The 19,246-nt window shown below is 39.1% G+C and overlaps 1 protein-coding gene across 7 annotated transcripts in view; it reads right to left on the bottom strand.

Annotated features, from left to right (window-relative positions):
- Positions 1-628: 628 nt before the first annotated feature.
- The window catches only part of HMGN3 (high mobility group nucleosomal binding domain 3), a 32,769-nt gene continuing 14,151 nt past the window's right edge, over positions 629-19,246 (bottom strand). The window contains exons 2-8 of one of the 7 annotated variants that reach the window (XM_023223082.2): positions 14,450-14,500; positions 13,020-13,058; positions 7,976-8,005; positions 2,985-3,035; positions 1,675-1,788; positions 1,455-1,554; positions 632-1,111 (exon numbers count right to left, since the gene is read on the bottom strand). In XM_023223082.2, coding sequence (XP_023078850.1) covers positions 1,098-1,111; positions 1,455-1,554; positions 1,675-1,788; positions 2,985-3,035; positions 7,976-8,005; positions 13,020-13,058; positions 14,450-14,500 — 399 coding nt within the window. In that variant the 3' untranslated portion in view covers positions 632-1,097. Of the gene's footprint in view, positions 1,555-1,674; positions 1,789-2,984; positions 3,036-7,975; positions 8,006-13,019; positions 13,059-14,449; positions 14,501-19,246 lie in introns of all 7 variants that reach the window. The other 6 variants (XM_023223085.1, XM_023223081.2, XM_023223086.2 and 3 more) reach the window with 6 other exon arrangements.

Here is a 19,246-nt window from a genome sequence, read left to right as displayed (position 1 = left end):
TATGTCCTTTCATAGACATAAAGACACTGTTTAAAATTCAAAAGACTCCAGCCTGGATTTTCTCCTTCCAGTAAGTCAAATACACTCCACATCTCCATTTCTTATCCTAGAAAGGAGCTCTAATATACCCGTGCCAACTCCATTCTCAAACTGATGCAAGGCTGAAACATGCTCATGTTGGGTAAAGCACTTTCAAAGCTGTGAAGTCCTCAACTGAATGCGAAGGATTTTATACAAATGTGACTTAGTATTTATGATTTTGAAAGTGGGAGATTTTCAAAGTTGAGCCTCAGTTTATGGGTTTTTTTTTTTACTAGCTTTGATTTAGCAGAACTATATCCTATTTATAAGGATTTTAAAAAATTAGTGCTTTATGAAGTTTTATTATACAGTAATCATTGCTGGCCACTTCTGGTATAAAGTGAATTAGATGTAATTCTTCTACATTAGCATTCATAGATGATTTTATTAAAACAGTAACAATGTTAAAGGCCAGAAAATTAAGAAACAATCTTATTTGACTTATTGGAGATACCGCTATGGCAAGGTCCATCAGAATTCTTTATATCTTCTGTAACAATAAAATGAAACACTCCCAAAATGCAGTAAAGATACTAAGAGTCAGGTATTTTGCAGACAGGTAAACCTTTTATTTTAAACCACAAATAGTCAGCAGGTGGCCACAACTATCCATGTTTCATTAAAATCACATAAAACCTAGGTACAAAAGCACCACTGATTATTGCTCTAGAAAAACTGCATGAAAAATTCAAATATGCACAGTAAAAACACCACAGTATGCACAGGACTAAATTTTAAAGCAAGTGCATGGAATGCTGAATCAATCTTACACACAGCTTTCCAATATTTAACTAATATTTATTTTACTTGAGGATGATGTAAATTTCCAAAAAGCATGACTATGAGACGATAAAATGTCCATCCTTATATATTTTTGTATGCCAACTAGTAGAGTCCTAAAAAATTAGCATTTACAAAATACTTGGTAAAAATAGCTTTTAAAAGTTGTCCCAAGAGATACATAAAATCAACCCCAATTTTTCATGACAATTCATTCTCCCTCGTTATCTACAGATTCAGTTTTCTGTGCCTGTGAAAAAGAAAGGAAAAAAAATATATAGTTACTACTAAAACTACTATAAGCAAAGGAAATTCCACCCACCAACACACAGTTTTGAACATTTGTTTTCTTTTTTTCTTCCAGCTTTACTGCAAAACCTATTTCAACTCTGAGTGAAGAAGAGACAAGGCAGAAATACATTACACAAACACTTTGTTGCATTGACTGCTTTCTGCTTTTCAAACAACCACAGAAGCCTTACCTGCAAGCTCCCACTCTTCGTGATAATTAAAAAAAAAAAAAAAAAAACAAAAAACCATCACACTACTATCTGATTCTAGTCACTGCAAACATGCAGAATTTTCTACTGTACCCTTAACTCTCACTGTTTCAATCTGCCCCTTTACTGACAGTGTGCTGGGTGGGGTGCCTCTGGAGGTTGAGACATTAACAGTTGAGCGAGAGATGTGGATCTGCAATAACATTACAGGCAATAAAAAGAGACATTAAGAACGTGCTATCACCGGCTGAAGGATTGAGAAATTTCTTTAAAGACACTGATTCAATCAGTGGGAGGTATTTATGAAAAGTACCTCTTCAGCTTTAGTTTCACCATTTTCAGATGGTGCAGTACCTTCCTTTCCAGCTTCCTGCTTTTCCTCCTTCTTCCCTTTAGCACCTCTGCTAATCTTTGCTCCAGGTTCTTTCTAACAGGGGATCAAAGCAGAGGGAAAGAGAATGTTAGACATGGTGTGATGATGGCCAAAAGCAATCAGCCTCTGTCCAAACACAAGGTGAGTACAACCATCACCATCATGGTGGCCTTTATGGAGACACGGGAGCCCAATTTTGCTGGGTTTCAGCTGAGTTACACTGCACAAATATGAGTCTCTGTGAAAATGTAATAACAGGTTGCACAGAAAGTCCAGTGTACTTTCTCTTCTGTGGAAAACACAATGATTCCTCTCCTGGATTTGTTCAGTGGACCTCCCCTCCAGTAAGGGGAGAAGTGGTTCTGCCATGGAGACAGCAGCAGCAGGACTTGGGGAAGGAGGAGGCAGAGGCAGAGCTGGGGGAGAACCCAGCCAGGGGGTGGCTCTGCTGCTGCTTTCCAATGAAACCCCTCACGTGAAGACACATAGCTTGCATGACTAGAAAGCTGGGAAGGTGCCAGGTAATGCAGCCCAGATGAAGCAAAGTTCCTAATTTTAAGACCAAACAACAAAAGTGAGTTCTGTTTCTGAAATCACCTACTCACACCACTATACACGTAAGTTTCAAACAATTCACATGGGATAATAACGAAGGGTAGAGTGCAGAAAAGCCATTTTGGGTAAGTTCCCTAAGAATTCTGTATTTCAGTTTCCTCATCTGCAAAACAGGATTTTTGTATCTACATCAATAGAGTTTATGTGAAGGTCGTATGAGTAAAGCAATCAACCATATCTGCCATACTCTAAGGGCATTATAAATGCTAGTACTACCTGCTGGCATTATTATATTATTATTATTAGACCTCAGAATGGCCTGCAAAATCCAGTTAGATGAAGTCAGAAGCCCCTTCCCAAATTCCTCCCATAGTGGGGCAGTGCTGCCAGGGCCCAAACTCACCCCAGCTGTGTGCCATGTGAACCGCATGTTCACGAGGCTGCTGCCAAACCCCCTTTGGACACGAGGCTTCTCAGAGCAACATCTCTGACTTCCTGTGCCTCACTGACCAAATGGAAAACACACTCCTATTAAGGCAGAACACTGTGCTTTATGCCTTTAAGAAAGTCCGTAACAGTGGTAACGGTTTTAGCTTGGATCATTAAATATGGCCTTTCCTTGAATGATTCTGAAGTAGGGAATTATAATTTATTCATTGTTTAAAAAGCCAAAAGTGGGAAACAGCACTTCTTACCTTAGCAGATGTTTTTCTTGGTTTGGGTTCGGGTTTTGGTGGAGCAGGTTTCTGCAAAGATAATTTAAATTACACAAATACTGAAAAAGACAACTGTCAGCACCAAAAGAAACACAAAAAGACTAACAAAGACAACTATCCATTTTGACAAGGCCTTGGTCATTAAAAAGTATTTCATCCTATTTTCAGCACCAGGTAACAGCATAAAGATCTCCGCATTTCATAACTATTTTCACCCTGGGTTCACAAGGGAACTGCAGGTGAGATCGAAAAGCTGACTCCTCATTCCCTGGTCCAGAATAGCTCTCCGGGAACAGGTCTAAGCTTCTATCTCCTATGTGTCTGTTCTTCCTTTTATCACAGCACAGCAGCAAGAGGAATGACTCAGGCCCGTGGCCAAAGGACTCAATGAATTCAGTTGCACTGGCCTTCCTAACAATCTAGAAATGACAGCACAATCACTAGCAAAGCCCAGCTGGTAATGAAGACTGCTGCCTGTGAAGTATTTCAAAATCACTTACAAATCCTTCCACTTCTGATGTAGATTTCGAGTTTCTGTTGCCAAGCTTCTTCCTACTTTTATTCTCTCCAATGCCAGCTCAAGGTGAGAATCTTTTGCCTAACCAGATATGCTGGGCTCATTTGTCCCTAGAGGTTTTCATTGAGAACATAATTATAATGATAAAATGTCTACTGTTAGCTCCCAAAGTTTAAAATTTTTCACAGATATTATTAGCCAAAGAGTCCCCTAGGAAACTATTTTTTCCTGCCTCATGTGGTCCTCCTCCAGTTCCCATGAGCAGCATTCGCACACCGTGTGACCACGGTCCCTCTGCCACACAGTGCTTCAGCCCTGGCCAGCTTCCCAGGGGCCTGAGACCAGGTGGCACATGCGGATAACTGGGGAAAAGATAACCATTTGACTCCAGGAGTTTTCTGTAGATATTTTAGGACAAATATTTCTCTCATAAAACTAGAAAAAAGTGTACATCTCTCCCAGCACTAGAATGGTTTTAAAATAGAAAACACTGGCCAGGGTCTCTCCCTATGGAGAAAAATACATGTTCCTCCCTACTGCCTCTAGGTAATTCAGGTTCACACTGAATTTGCCCCTTTTCATCAAGTGCATAAACCATAAACGGAAATTGTAGACAGTTCGATTTCAGAAGACTGGCTGTTAGAAATGACCTTTCAAATAAAAAAAGAAAATCCAGCTTGAAAAGTAAGAGATGTTTTTATTAATCTTCTTATCACCCTAAATCTGCAGCCCAAATACAGCAGCTTTCATGGTTCTTACATTTTCAGAATTTAAAACATTTTGTTATCCTAAGCTTTGATATACTGTATTAATATACATGTTTTCTCCATTTACAGTAAACAATTTCCTTTTATATTATTTTCTGGAGGGCAGACCTTTCCCTCTGACCCAGCATTCAAGTGTTTTGATGGGACCAGGAAATGAGGTTTTGAAGTCTGTAATCCTGCTGGCCTCTGAGGAGGCTCTGTTTCCGTAGCACAGGGAATGATCTCAGTGGAAGGTGCGTATATTGCTGGTTTCTGGTGCTCAGGAAAAGCTTCGTTTTAAATTTTGGTCTTCATTTGACTTACAAGGTGTGTTCCCTTAACTGCCTGGAGATTCACAATAGCAACCCCAGTCTTAAGTCCTCCTAGTGACTGACACGTCTTCCTGATATGGTTTGGCTGTGTCCCCACTCAAATCTTATCTTGAATTGTAACTCCTACAATTCCCATGTGTCGTGCCAGGAACCTGGTGGGAGGTGGTTGAATTACAGGGGTGGGTCTTTCCTGCGTGGTTCTTATGATTAGTGAATGAGTCTCACGAGATCTGATGGTTTTAATAAGAGGAGTTTCCCCGCACAAGCTCTGTCTCTCTTCGCCTGCCACCATCCACGTAAGACATTACTTGCTCCTTTTGCCTTTCTCCATGATCGTGAGCCTTCCCCAACCACATGGAACTATAAGTCCAATAAAACCTCTTTCTTTCGTAAATTGTCCAGTCTTGGGTATGTCTTTATCAGCAGTGTGAAAATGGACTAATACAGTAAATTGGTACCAGAAGAGTGGGGCGCTGCTGAAAGATAACTGAAAATGTGGAAGTGACTTTAGAACTGGGTAACAGACAGAGGTTGGAACAGTTTGGAGGACTCAGAAGAAGACAAGAAAATGTGGGAAAGTTTGGAACTCTCTAGAGAGTTGCTGAACAGCTATGACCCTTCCTAAAGACTTGTTGAATGGCTTTAACCAAAATGCTTATAATGATATTGGCAATGAAATCTAGGCAGAGGTGGTCTCAGATGGAGATGAGGAACTTGTTGGGAACTGGAGCAAAGGTGACTCTTGCTATGTTTTAGCAAAGAGACTGGCAACATTTTGCCCCTGCTCTAGAGATCTGTGGAACTTTGAACTTGAGAAAGATGATTTAGGGTATCTGGTGGAAAAAATTTCAAAGCAGCAAAGCATTCAAGAGGTGACCTGGGTGCTGTTAAAGGCATTCAGTTTTAAAAGGGACACAGAGCAGAAAAGTTTGGAAAATTTGCAGCCTGGCAATGCGACGGAAAAGAAAATCCCATTTTCTGAGCTGAGGAGAAATTCAAGCCGGCTGCAGAAATTTGCATAAGTAATGAGGAGCCAAATGCTATGCACAATACAATGGGAAAAATGTCTCCAGGGCATGTGAGAGACCTGTGCAGCAGCCTCTCCCATTACAGGCCCAGAGGTTTAGGAGGACAAATGGTTTCGTGGGCCTGACCCAGGGTCCCAGGGTTCCTCTGCTGTGTGCAGTCTAGGGACTTAGTGCCCTGTCTCCCAGCCACTCCAGCTGTGACTAAAAGGGGCTAAGGTACAGGGGCTGTTGCTTCAGTGGGTGGAAGTCCCAAGCCTTGGCAGCTTCCGTGTGGTGCTGAGCCTGCGAGTGCGCAAAAGTTAAGAATTAAGGTTTGGGAACCTCTGCCTAGATTTCAGATGTATGGAAACACCTGGATGCCCAGGCAGACGTTGTTGCAGGGGCAAGGTCCTCATGGATAACCTCTGTTAGGAAGTGCAGAAGGGAAATGTGGGGGTGGAGCCCTCACACAGAGTCCCTACTGGGAAACTGCCTAGTGGAGCTATGAGAAGAGGGCCACTGCCCTCCAGACCCCAGAATGGTAGATCCACTGGCAGTTTCCACTGTGTGCCTGGAAAAGCCACAGCCACTCAATGCCAGCCTGTGAAAGCAGCCAGGAGGGAAGATGTATCCTGAAAAGCCACGGGGGCGGAGTTACCCAAGACCATGGAAACCCATGGCCTGCATCTGCATGACCTGGATGTAAGAAAAGGAGTCAAAGGAGATCATTTTGGAGCTTTAAGATTTGACTGCCCTGATGGATTTCAGACTTGCAAGGGGTCTGTAGCCCCTGTGTTTTGGCCAATTTCTCCCATGTGGAATGGTGGTATTTACCCAATACCTGTATCCCCATTTTACCCAAGAAGTAACTAACTTGCTTTTGATTTTACAGGCTCACAGGCAGAAGGGACTTGCCTTGTCTCAGATGAGACTTTGGACTTTTGAGTGAATGCTGAAATGAGCTAAGATTTCGGGGACTGTTGGGAAGGCATATTTGGTTTTGAAATATGAGGACATGAGATTTGGGAGGGGCTGGGGGCAGAATGATATGGTTTGGCTGTGTCCCCACCCAAATGTCATCTTGAATTGTAACTCCCACAATTCACGAGAACATATGCCCTCCCATATGTCATGGGAGGAACCTGGCGGGAGGTGACTGAATTATGGGGCAGGTCTTTCCTGCACTGTTCTCGTGAAAGTGAATGAGTCTCATGAGATCTGATGGTTTTAAAAATGGGAGTTTCCCTGCACAAGCTCTCTCTCTCTCTCTGCCTGCTGCCATCCACGTAAGATGTGACTTGCTCCTCATCTTCCACTATGATTGTGAGGCTTCCGCAGCCACATGGAACTGTAAGTCCAATTAAACCTCTTTCTTTTATAAAATGCCCAGTCTTGAGTATGTCTTTATCAGCAGTGTGAAAACCGACTAATACACTTCCTTATGAGACTCACGTGAAACACTGGCTCACCTGATCCAAATAGCTGTATTTCTGAACTTGTGAGTGGTCCTAATACCCATCTTTGCTTTGATTCCCTATATTGTACCAGACACAGATTTGGGTTAACAATGAAATCCATGCTTTCCCAAAGACCAAAGTAGCAGGAAGCTTCTCTAATAGCTAGTATGAGGATATACTAATATAGTGTCAGCCAAAATACCAATGCGTTTCTCTCTACCTTCTTAGTGGAAAGCCTGGGCTGCAGGAATTTTAACCAAAATCCTCTGCTGGAGTCCAGCTAATCTCTTAGGAGGGCAGCAAAAGAGAAGAGCATAAGAGCCAGTAGGGAGCACAGGCTGATGAGGAAGAGCTGGAGGATGTCCACCTTGGAGGTCCAGCCACATCTGCCCATCTCAGCTTGTATCCTAACCCCACAAGAATTTCCTGGCTCACAGAAGGAGACTCCAAATAGCAAAGTAGAATTATTACTGTTACAAAGATTCTTTAGGTCTGAAATGAGGCTACAGTATATGGATTCAGACAACGTTCAGAACATTCTCATATAAACATTCTAAAGTATGAGTTGTGGACAGAGAATCAGAATTCTGTCCACTTCAGTGCATCATAGGTAGAATCTGAAGACTGGAACTTTGCCTAATATACTACTTTTGTTTCAGAGATATAGCAATGTCAAACAACATCCTGCTTTATATTCTTCATAATGGGGCTGGCCACTGTCTGACACATTTGATCAAGTCAACTGCTTGGCAACACTGGTCAAATTTGCTAGACGTGAGGACGCCAGGTAATTTTCAAAAAGAAAATAAACTCACGGGAAACCATCTTAATCTTCCTTTTGCTGCTTCACTTTGGACAAAGGGACCATGTACTCATAAGAACTAACGCTGAAGTGGTTCTAAGGTACTTACCGCTGACAATCTGGCAGACCGTCTTGTGGGCTACAAAGGGAATGGAAAATATACATATTTTTTGGTGATTATATAAAATGAAGTTAATTTCTAAAAATCTGTTCTTAATATACCTTACTTTGTTGAATGACTATAATGTATGATTCCCATCACCTTCTCCAGGTAAGCACAATGAAACATATCCCAAGTCCCCTGGGCACCATGACACTCAAGAGGAAGTATTTCTAAAAAGGGGTAGGTACACTGTTCAAATAAACAGCTACTCCCAACTCAGGGTGTGGTGAATAAGTAAGGGAAATGAAGATCAATTTAGGCTTTATCCCGAATTAAAACCTGTACTTTTATGACAAAATCAACAGCAAGAACATTGAGGTGCTATTTAAGAGCTAGTCTTCAGTCTGACTCCAGCTCCTTAAAAATGGAACTAAAGCTTTTAAGTTAATACAAGAAGAGACTTATGCAATTGTGTAGAAACCAAAATAGCAGGAGTTCCCCATCTTGCTGGTATGTTAGAAATGAAAATGATTACAAATCTTGGCAGTTAACAAGAAAGCCTTCTTTTTACCTATAACAAAACAAACACATTTATCTAGTAGTATATGTTCAAAGGATTTAACTAGAATTAAAAGTGCATTAATTGTTTCTTTTAATTACGAAGTTTAGAAAATTTACAGAGAAATTGTGTAGAGATTGATATTTTGGGGAAATCTTTTTTTCTTCAAGGATATTACAAGTTAACAGCAAATGATCCTGCAAAGAAAATCTAAATTAAAAGAACTGTCCTAGGCATTTCAGCAATAACACACAAAATTGATATTCTACTTACCATCCAACCTACAGTGGCTCCCCAAGGGATTTCACATTGTAAAAGTATAACTGCCTTTTTAAAAAAGTGCTCCAGAAATAAATATTCCATACTTTTTGTCTGGTTAATTCACTGCTCCATCTCCAGTACAGTAGTGTGCTGGCCAACATACAGTATAAACTCAGTATTTGCTGAATAAATGAATCCAAGCCTTTCCCTAGTTCTCACTTACTCATGCAGAATTTGCCTCAGTACAATAGCTTAAATGTTTCAAATAATTTTTCCTAAGGGGGACAACAAAAATGGTCAGTAGGAACCCATGCCATAATTATGAGGAATCATGGAATTCTTGAAGTGGGGCTAAGGTCAGTCTAGGTCAGCCAGTCAGGCCAAACTGGAAGAAATATTTCTTGCCATCTCCACATCTAAGAACTTTATTGCTGAAAATAGCCAGAGAAGCTAAACTACAGAAGGAAATGAAGGGCCAGAGCTTCCATGAATACTTTTAACCCTGGGGTCTCGAGGAAAAATCAGAGCTGGACTTAAGGCCAACTACGAGAATGTGCTGAGAATGAGAGGCTGTGCAGGTTAAGTGGTTGGGTGGGATACACTCACTGCACAGAGTAAAAGCATGTAAGCTCAGCACATAGCCCTGTGAATTAGTACAGGAGGAGTGTGTGTCAGATTCTCCACAGGAACTACAGTGCCTGCTATGGTTATCAAGGGTGTATTCCTGACAGTGCACCCACGAGTCCCTGGGAACCAGAATCCAAATCCTGCAATACTTTTTCCAGGATGGTTAACTGTATTGAGTATACTGAAGAAAAGGCAACATTTTCAAGTAAACCGGGCAACAAGAGGGTATCTTGTGTTTTTTTAACGTACTTTCTGAGCATAGAGGAGAAAAGAGCATCTTCCAATTACCCAACAGAGCTCAGCTCTGAAGCTTCAGTGTGGCCTCAAGGACAACCCATGTCTGACAAACTACAGCAGGCAGACCACCTTCCAAGATGAAAGTGGCAGTCTCCATGCTGAAGAGAGGTCAAAGAACCTTATCTGACTCCCTCTCCACTTGATGTCAACTCATGTGCACCATGTTGGTCTTGCCTCACATTCACTTCATCTGACTCATGTCTCCATCCCCTCTTGCACAGGACCACTTTCTCTTATATTTCTGTGGCTCCAATATGGAGCAGGGGCCCTCAATAAGTGTTGAGATGAACAGAAGGGGTAAGCACCAGAAACATACAGAAACTGTGAACTTGTGGGGAGGGGAAGAAGTCCTAGAGCCACTACTCAGTTACTCTTTAGTTTGGGGCCTGAAAAGGGGCCAAACATGTTAGCCATAACTCAAAACTGCCTCCCTATCTGCCATCTAGTTGTCTTGAATAAAATCTCCATGAAGTGAGGCAAAATCATGAGAGAAGCTCCCCAACTGTGACACTGTTGTTCCTCTCCATGTGAACACCTGAACATGCTGAATAGACTAAGTGATGCCAGAGAGCTCTTTGGGATTTCCAGAGACATTCCAATCTAAGCACTGCTTTGCAGAGCCTAACAGTTGTTCTGATCCAAAGGACTTAATACCTTTTAAAAATTCAGGTCCAGTACAGGAGTTCCAATATAAAAAGCCTAGAAAATTAATGAGGAAAAAAAAAAAAAAAGCCTAAACTGTAGCCAGTCCCTAAAAATCCTATCTTTTATTATAAAATCATTTTATGACTTGCTACCTAAAATTTCCCAGCTCTTCTTTCTATGCCATTAAAAAAGACCTTTCTTACATTTGCTTTTCCAGTAGCCATCATAAGACATTTTCGTTTTCACTGCAAACAGCGGAGCTGAGACGAACGTTTCACTCTCAGTCAGCAGTACTGATTATGCATGCAAGTATGGACACCTTCCTGGAAAGTTCCATCAGCTTTCACAGCCTTAAAATCTATAAACTATGGGACTATATTTATTGGATATGAAATAGATGAGACTGCTATTTTTTCCTTGTTAAAACACTAACATGTGAAGTACTCATTTGAGACTCAGATTGGGTGGGACTGCTAAGGAAAAAAAAAGATACTAAGAATTTCTCTCTCTCTCTTTTTTTTTTTTATTGTGAATCCTCAGGAAAAGTGGTCCAGAGACTGCTCCTCTGCACTTCTCTGACATTCACTATTCCCCTTCCTTGCTTTGTTTTTCTTAATTGCCAATATCCAATTATTTTACTACCTCTCAGGGAGGGAAGGAGGGCTTTAAGAATGAAAAATCATCATTGATAAATATGACAAACAGATATGACAAATGTGAGGGTTTGTCACTACGGTATATAGGTGCTGGTCACAATGGAATTATCCCATAGGCATCATCCCATAGGCACGATCATCCTTTAGGTTGGGGAAAATTCTGGTGAAGCCTACTCTGAAAGACATGAAATCTTCTACTTTAATATCCTGGTTGCAAAAGCAACATAGAAGTCTAATCTCCCAATGACAAAGTACACGGGGATAACTATATTCAATAGAATCACTGTACTTTGCTGGATACTGCTTGAAACACACGGATCATTCCTTTGGAATGTGGGAGTATTTTTATTTTTAAGAGATTTTTTGCTCCTGAGCCTGACCATGTACCTCCAAGCAAAACCCAAAAGTCAAGTTGCTTCTAATTCTATTTAAAAAAAAAAAAAAAAAGCTTAAAAAGAAATTGCCTTCTTTTCAAAACTGGGAAGTAGAAAAGTTCGTACCTCAGAGCCTTGGCTGGGAATAGACAAGACAGAAAAATGGATACTGGATTACCAGATTTTTAGGACTGTCATAAAAGGGCCATAGGGATAGCAGATTTTGGAGCAGGAGATGCAGATATCTATCCTGGTTCTGCTATTTACAAGTTCTAATACCCAGGGAAAATCATGTTTCTCTGAGAACTTTGCTCTAGTTAAAACAGGGATAACATCTGCCAATCTGTCCTCCAAAATAGCACTTCTCTGACATTCACTATTCGCCTTCCTTGTTTTGTTTTTCTTCATAGCTAATATTCAATCATTTTATTTTACTCTCTCTCCCACTAAAAGGAAGTGCCATGAAAGCAGGGATTTTTGCTTGTTTTGTTCACTGTGGGATCTGGAGAGCTTAGAACAGTGCTTGGCATATTATAGGTGCTTATACATTTTTGTTGAGGAATAATCTGCTTCCTCTCATTTTAGAATTACTATATGGACCAGACCAAATGATGGATGTAAAAGGGTTTGTAACTGTTGATGGTAATGACTATAATGTATTATTTTGGTTGTTTACCGTCCAAGTCCCCTGAAGTACTATCTTCTGCACAATGCCTTCTAATACAGTGGAAAAGGATTTTCAAAAAAGAATCCCCCTTAGTAACTGTTATCCATTTACTATAGTCAAGATGGTGCATACTCAATGACATAACTGAAAAGTTCAGTCAATCCAGTGAGAAAGAAAAAAAAAATCAATATACTGACAGTTTTTACCCGAAACCATCAGCAAACTAACTGACCTTTTCACTTTTTAAATAACTGTGTTGATGTCCTGAAGTCATTATCATGAGTTTTAATCTGGCCTTGGCTTAAATGACAGGTAGAGCCTTGTCTAGAAAGCATTTTTATTAACAAAAAATATATAAAATACATAGAAATGATATAAAATAAAATATAAAAATAACAAATAAAAATAAAAACATAATAAAAAAATTTAGCCAGGTGTGGTAGCATGCACCTACAGTCCCAGGTACTAGGAGACTGAGATGGGAGAATCACTTGAGCCAGGGAGATAGAGACTGCAGTGAGCTATGATCTCGCCACCTCACCCACGCCAGCCTGGATGACAGAGTGAGACGCTGTCTCAAAAAATAAAATAAAATAAAACAAAACAAAATAAAATAAAATAAAATAAAATAAAATAAAATAAAATAAAATAAAATGTATAATACAGCTGTACAAAACTACACACATATCCTTTATATATATATTCTCAGCAGCTTGATTTGCTTTTGGTGTAGTGGAATTGGGAAGACAATCAAAGATTACTGGGTGCCATGGTGTTCCTAGGTTTTCTGACTGACAAATCAATTTAAATGCCAGTCCCTAAGGAAAAACCCAAATGCTTTTGTTTTGGCATCCAAATCTTAAAAACATTAAGGTTAGTTATACTTAGCCAACTGTTCTAAAAATCACATTTTGCCATTTCCCAAGAAAATTCAAGCATTTATCACTTTTTGGTTAGTTCTTACCATTTTTTGGTTGGTTCTCACATGTGTGTGGTGACTCTGCTTTGGATAAAAAACTTCATGATTATTCCAAACTCTGTTAAACAGTGAATGCTTGGTACATGGATCATGGGGACAGACAGTTTTGTTTTGCTTTTAACTTATTTCTTTATAGGTTCTGTTGAAGATTTTCCACTTGGCAGAATGAATTTCCTTGTACAAATCTTGTGCAGGGGTTTTGGTATCATGATAAACTCCTCTGAATTATTAACCACATTATGAATCACCCAATCAAAGAACCTGTAACTAGATATTGTTTTTGTCTCAGTCATGACCCCTTTTAGTTGATAAGTTCAAGGGTAATAGCTGCAGTTTTCCACCTATTCTAAAGCTCTGTGCAAAGGGAATGGTTGCCATCAAAGTTATATCTCATTTCCTACTATTTCGCCCATCTTTTTTTAGAGGTTCATGATAATAACCACAGAGGGTCAAATCCAAGAATCTCTTCCAAGTTTCCGGACTTTTGGAGGTTTCTGAATTTTAATACAAAACATCTTTGAATCATTGCCTAATTAATTATCCTAATATCTTAAGAGTGTTCCCAATTAAAAAAAAAAAAAAAGCTTTAATATTTTGACACATTGTATATCCCTCTATAGTTTTTTTTTTGTTTTTGTTTTTGTTTTTGTTTTTGTTTTTTTTTAGATGGAGTCTCACTCTGCTGCCCAGGCTGGAGTGTAGGGGTGCGATCTCGGCTCACTGCAACCTCTGCCTCCTGGGTTCATGCCATTCTCCTGTCTCAGCCTCCCGAGTAGCTGGGACTACAGATGCCCGCCACCACACCTGGCTAAATTTTTATAATTTTAGTAGAGATGGGGTTTCACTGTGTTAGCCAGGATGGTCTCTATCTCCTGACCTCATCATCCGCGTGCCTCAGCCTCCCAAAGTGCTGGGATTACAGGCGTGAGCAACTGTGCCTGGCCTATAGTTTTTGATTTTAGAGATGCTCCTCCTCAGGCAAAATATTCAGAACCTAAAAACTGATTTATAATCTACTCATTGGAGCATAGAATTTATGAGATCTACAGTCTTTCATTTTCTTGCTGTGAAAGGCAGACTTTGTTCTGCTTGATGAATTCACCTACTATATTACTCTTTGCCCAGAAGGAATTCTCAGTATCTGCTTTAACGGAAAGCAGGGCTGACAGGTAGAAATATAAACAACACAGTAAGTGGAAAATGCCTCAACAATATATCCAACTGAAACATACCTAGGCCAAGCGAGACTACATATAGACACTTATCGCTGTTTTATGTAGTCTTAACAACCTTGTTCATTCATATTAAACTTTGTTCATATGACTGTCCGCAGTTCATTCAGATGCAGACAATCCTAACGATATTAAACATTTTAATGTAAATAATTACATATAGGACGTCAAAGATATACTTACCTCCTGTTTAGTTACTTTGGATCCATCTTTGCCCTCTGTATTCTCTGGAGACTAGAAAGAAAACATTTCAGTGAATTGTATTTAAATTGGAAAACACACATCAGAAAAATGTTTTTAAAAAGTTACCTCATTCCCAGGACAAGATAAGCCAACAGATTTTTTTACAGAGAAAAACTAAGTTACAACAGGGTATATCTTGTACACACCTACGTGCATGCATGCACACACACGGTAGAGAGCTGCGTAACTGCTCGACTTTTAAAGCAGAAACGGTGAAAGAATGATGCGATTCCCTGTTCTCAATGTGCATTCACCCTAAGCGACTTTCATTTATCTTTGACGATTCCAGTTAAAGAACAGGGGCCAGAGGTCAGTGGCAGGAATGCCTGGGAGCCACCCTCTTGTTCCAGTCACTCCATTCCTTTAAGATAAGGGCAGGATGCTGGTAAAGCCCAGGCCAACCACAAAAGCACATTTTCATCCCATCCTTGCCTAGCCTTGATTTCTAGCCCATTTCTTGATATGAACTGACAAATTTATCATAGATTACTATTTTTCCATTATCAACTCCAGTATCTCTACTAAACTCCCAGCCTCGGCATGACAGCCAGGCTACGTGCCACCCACAGCTGATTTATTTCCAGGTTTTGATCCATCCCCTGGGGCGGCACCTGCCTCCTCTTGTGACAGCTCAAACCCGACTCCTTTACAGGATGTGTATACTATGGGAAAAAACATACCTTATATTTTCTTTATTTTTAAAGTAAAATATACTTTGGATTTATTGGACACTCCACATGTCCCAATATTTTTTATTGGCTAAGAGTTATTAAATAACATTAAAACAAACTAATTAGAAAACCAGACTAACATTTTAAAACTACATGAAGTTGGAAAGTGAATACTCAGTCTCTACGGCACAAATAGGCTGCTGATCTGAATAGAGCACCCGTTAGAAAAAAATACAAATAGCAAACTGACATTTGACACGATGTTTGGCTCAGCAAAATAAAACAGCTATGTGGTAATGCCTCATTTGATAAAATGAGAACAAAATTCAAGAGATCATAAAACCTACTGTTTGAGGCTAGTGACACTGTAAATTAATATAATCATTTCAAAGAACAACTTAGCAATATGAAAAAGACACAGAGGACTAATACGACCTAGTAATTTCAATTTTGGAACCCGGACTCAAAAAAAGAAACTCTTCGTAAAAATATGGCTTTATTTGTACTATTTCTAATATGGAATAAGTGGAAGCAATTCATCTATCAGTAAATAATAGAGAAATGATTAAGTAAACTATTATTCGCATATTTATGTAACAGTGAATGGCATTAAAAAGTTAGGCAATGTGAATACATGAAAAGTCCACATAAAATAATGCTAAATTAAAAAACTTAGGTCATAAAAAAAGTATGCAAAACAAAAGTCCTAAGTATACATAAAAGTCTTTAGGAAAGACAAAAGCTTTTCTTCAAGGCAAAGGACCCAGGGACCTTTCTCTATTACCTAGAGCTGCCTGTTACCCATAGCCTATCATATGCCCTCTTTCCAGAACCTCACATGTCATGGATTTCTCTCTTGTTTCCAAATCCACCATCTCCCCTCCTCCATGGAACCTTCTCCATTATGAAGAAACAGTTTTCTCTTTTTTGTTCCCCACTCTCTTGCACAGGAATATTTCATTCATTGATCTTGTGTTAATCAGTCAGTTGTGGCAAAATCTTAGTCTGAGCATACGAAGATAATTCCTAGGTGGACCACTGGTCTTTGCTCACTTCCATGGCTACAAACTTAACCCTTCTGGCTACAACAGATAATTGGTTGCCTAGGAGTGCTGGGCTTTCATTCAGACCTGTCAGGTCACTCAGTAGATTTCAGTCTAGGGTACTCTTTACCTGTAATTGATAGGCAGTTAACACAGCACTACATAGCTATTGTAAGAAAAACTGATGTTAATGACATTATTTTCATATTTTTCTATGCAGTGGATTAGTGACAGGCAATATGATGGAGTTCAGTCTCTAAACACTGACCTGATAATGTTTGTATGGGATGCAAATTATTCAAAATAGAGAAACTTGGAAAGGCACTGCATAAAAAAAGCAGGTACACTGAAAATGTGAATGCCTTCAGATGAATGAACATAAGGCTCTGGATGTGAAGAGCTAGCAAAGCTGGTTTCTCTGGCAATCTCCCACAACGGCTTTCTATTAACAAGCATTTAATACATCTGCAGTCAGGAACAATCCATCTTTACCGGGGATCAGTGTGATACAATGGTATGAATGCAGGATGTGAGCTCAAGACACCTGGCTGGAATCTTGGCTCTCTACCTAGAAGCTGTATGATCTGGGACAGTGATTTGATCACAGTGGCTCAGTCTCCTTCATCCATGATAGATGATAATGACAGCTAACTCAAAGGGTACTGCTTATGATCAAGTGAGATACTGGAGAAAGCATTTCATAAACTGTAAATTGTTATACAGAGGTTATGCGATAAAAAAGATCTTTAGTCTTCTGAATTATACAGTATGAAACTATATTCAACAGAGCCTTAAAGTTGATCACATTTCCTTACATCCAGATTCCCTGCAAACTGGTTATCTGTTTTTGTTGCACTGAGTAACAGGTAGACTATTTTGGAAAGACCTACCATTATAAGCTGTCTTATCACATAACCCTCTCCATCAATTAACACGAAGCCACAGGCCGGAGACAGGAAGGAAGAGAGCGTGGTTTTAAGGGATTAAAACAGAAACCCAAAGCTTTTTGTGCCAAGGGATTGCGAGGAATAAAAACAAAGAAAAGGGGGAAACAAAAGGTTGGGGGTGGATATAGGGGATCTCAGATGTACTTCAACCTTCTGGCAGGTGGATGTGAAAGATGAGGAGAGTTAGATGGGATGCAGGGACTGCCAAGGCAAAGGGAGCTCTTGCTCCATTCCCCAAGACACAATAGGCTTACACTAATCCAGTTTGAACCAAGAATGGTCAAGAGGGCCCAAATCATGGTCAAATAAAAAGGTCTCATGCACATATCCATCTCTGCAAGAGATGTTTTAACTTTCTGTTGTTAGTTTCTTGTGCCTTTTAAGGAAGCTGCTTATGTGAGGATACTCCTGTATGTTCTCTCACCCTGTACCAGCCCTAAGCTTTGTTTCTCATCCCTTCTGGCACACCCCAAGAAGGAAAACAGTGGGGAGTGGGGAGGGAAAGAATGCTTGCTCAATCAGATTTTAAGACTTAAAAATAATACACAATATAGGTAACTAACACTTATACAACAATATGATACTTAAAAGAGACACCAAAAACTCAAGGATATAGAAAGCATGAAAATAAAAAGATGTTGAAAAAATACATACTTAGCTAAAATTAAAAAGTCGAAACAACCTAAATATATGTCATCAGGAGGATATATACACTGTGGTATATAATAAAATAATATGTAGCAGTGAACACAAATGAACTGTGTGTATGCACATCAACAGAGATGAATCGCACAAACACAATGTTGGGCAAAAAAGGGAAGTCATGGCATGATTTTAAATAAAGTTTGAAAATACAAATACAATGAAAGTCTATAAAGAAAAGCATAAAAATGATAACTGCAAAATCATGACAGAGGTTACCTTTTGCTGAGGAAAGGGAGGGTAATTTGACTGGGAAAGACAAAGTCATTGGTAAGAGGTGTATTTCTTAAGCTAGATGCTGGTTTATTATTATGTAAATCATATTTATTTGGATACTACATATGCATGTAGTATCAAAATGTTTTTGATTCATACAAAATAGAAAATTTGAAGCAAATAAAAGCAGGTTCATTGAAATAAAAAACTCAAAACATGGATAAACTCTAGACCAGACACAGCAGGAACTGCCATAGACTGCTGAGGAATTAACCCAGAATGCAACAAAGAACAACAAAAGGATGAACAAAAGAGAGGTTAGGTGACGTGGTTAATTGAGAAGCTCCATAACCATCTGATAGGCGTTTCAGAAGCAGAGAAAGAGGTTATCAGTAGGAAGGAAAAGACATAATGAATATATTCCCAAAGTAAAGTCTTGACTCTCCGATTTGAACACTCACACCAAGGAACAAAGTGAAAACAAATCAAAACAAACAAGACAATACAGCAGGATATATTGTAATAAAACTACAAAGCATCAAGGAAAACGAGAAAAATCCTTAAAGTTATCAGAGTTAAGACCGATTACCTATAAAGAATTACTTCAACAACAACAAATGTATGAAAATATAGAGTACTATTCAAGGAGTTGAGGAAAACTGTCAACCTAGAATTCCATACCTAGCTATCATTCAGGAGTGATGGCAAAATAAAGCCATTTCAGAATACAAACATAAGGAGAGTTCACTTCCAACAAAGTCTGTCTTTCAACAAGAATCTATTACTAAAGGATCAAATTTAGTAATAAGAAAAACAAATCTAGAAGGAAGGAAAAGTATATAAGAAAAAAATGTAAAAAATATACTAATAAGTCTAATTAACTACTAATTGTAGATAACATTACCTATTGTGCTTTTACGTTTCAATAGAAATTCTAGAGCAGTTCTGTCCTACAGAGAAATACAACATATAATTTTAGATTTTCTAATTGCCACATTAAAAAAAGCATGAAAACAGGTGAAATTAATTTTAATGTTATTTAACTGAATATATCTAAAACTTTATTGTTTCACCCTGTAATTAATGCAAAAAAAAAAAAAAAAAAACGATTAATGTGACATTTCAGACTTTTTTTGTGCTAAATCTTTAAAATCTGGT

Source organism: Piliocolobus tephrosceles, chromosome 5, assembly GCF_002776525.5.
Source record: "Piliocolobus tephrosceles isolate RC106 chromosome 5, ASM277652v3, whole genome shotgun sequence".
Taxonomy (NCBI): domain Eukaryota; kingdom Metazoa; phylum Chordata; class Mammalia; order Primates; family Cercopithecidae; genus Piliocolobus; species Piliocolobus tephrosceles.
The sequence above is the reverse complement of the archived record's forward strand: the minus strand, read 5'-3'. Positions and strand labels throughout refer to the sequence as shown.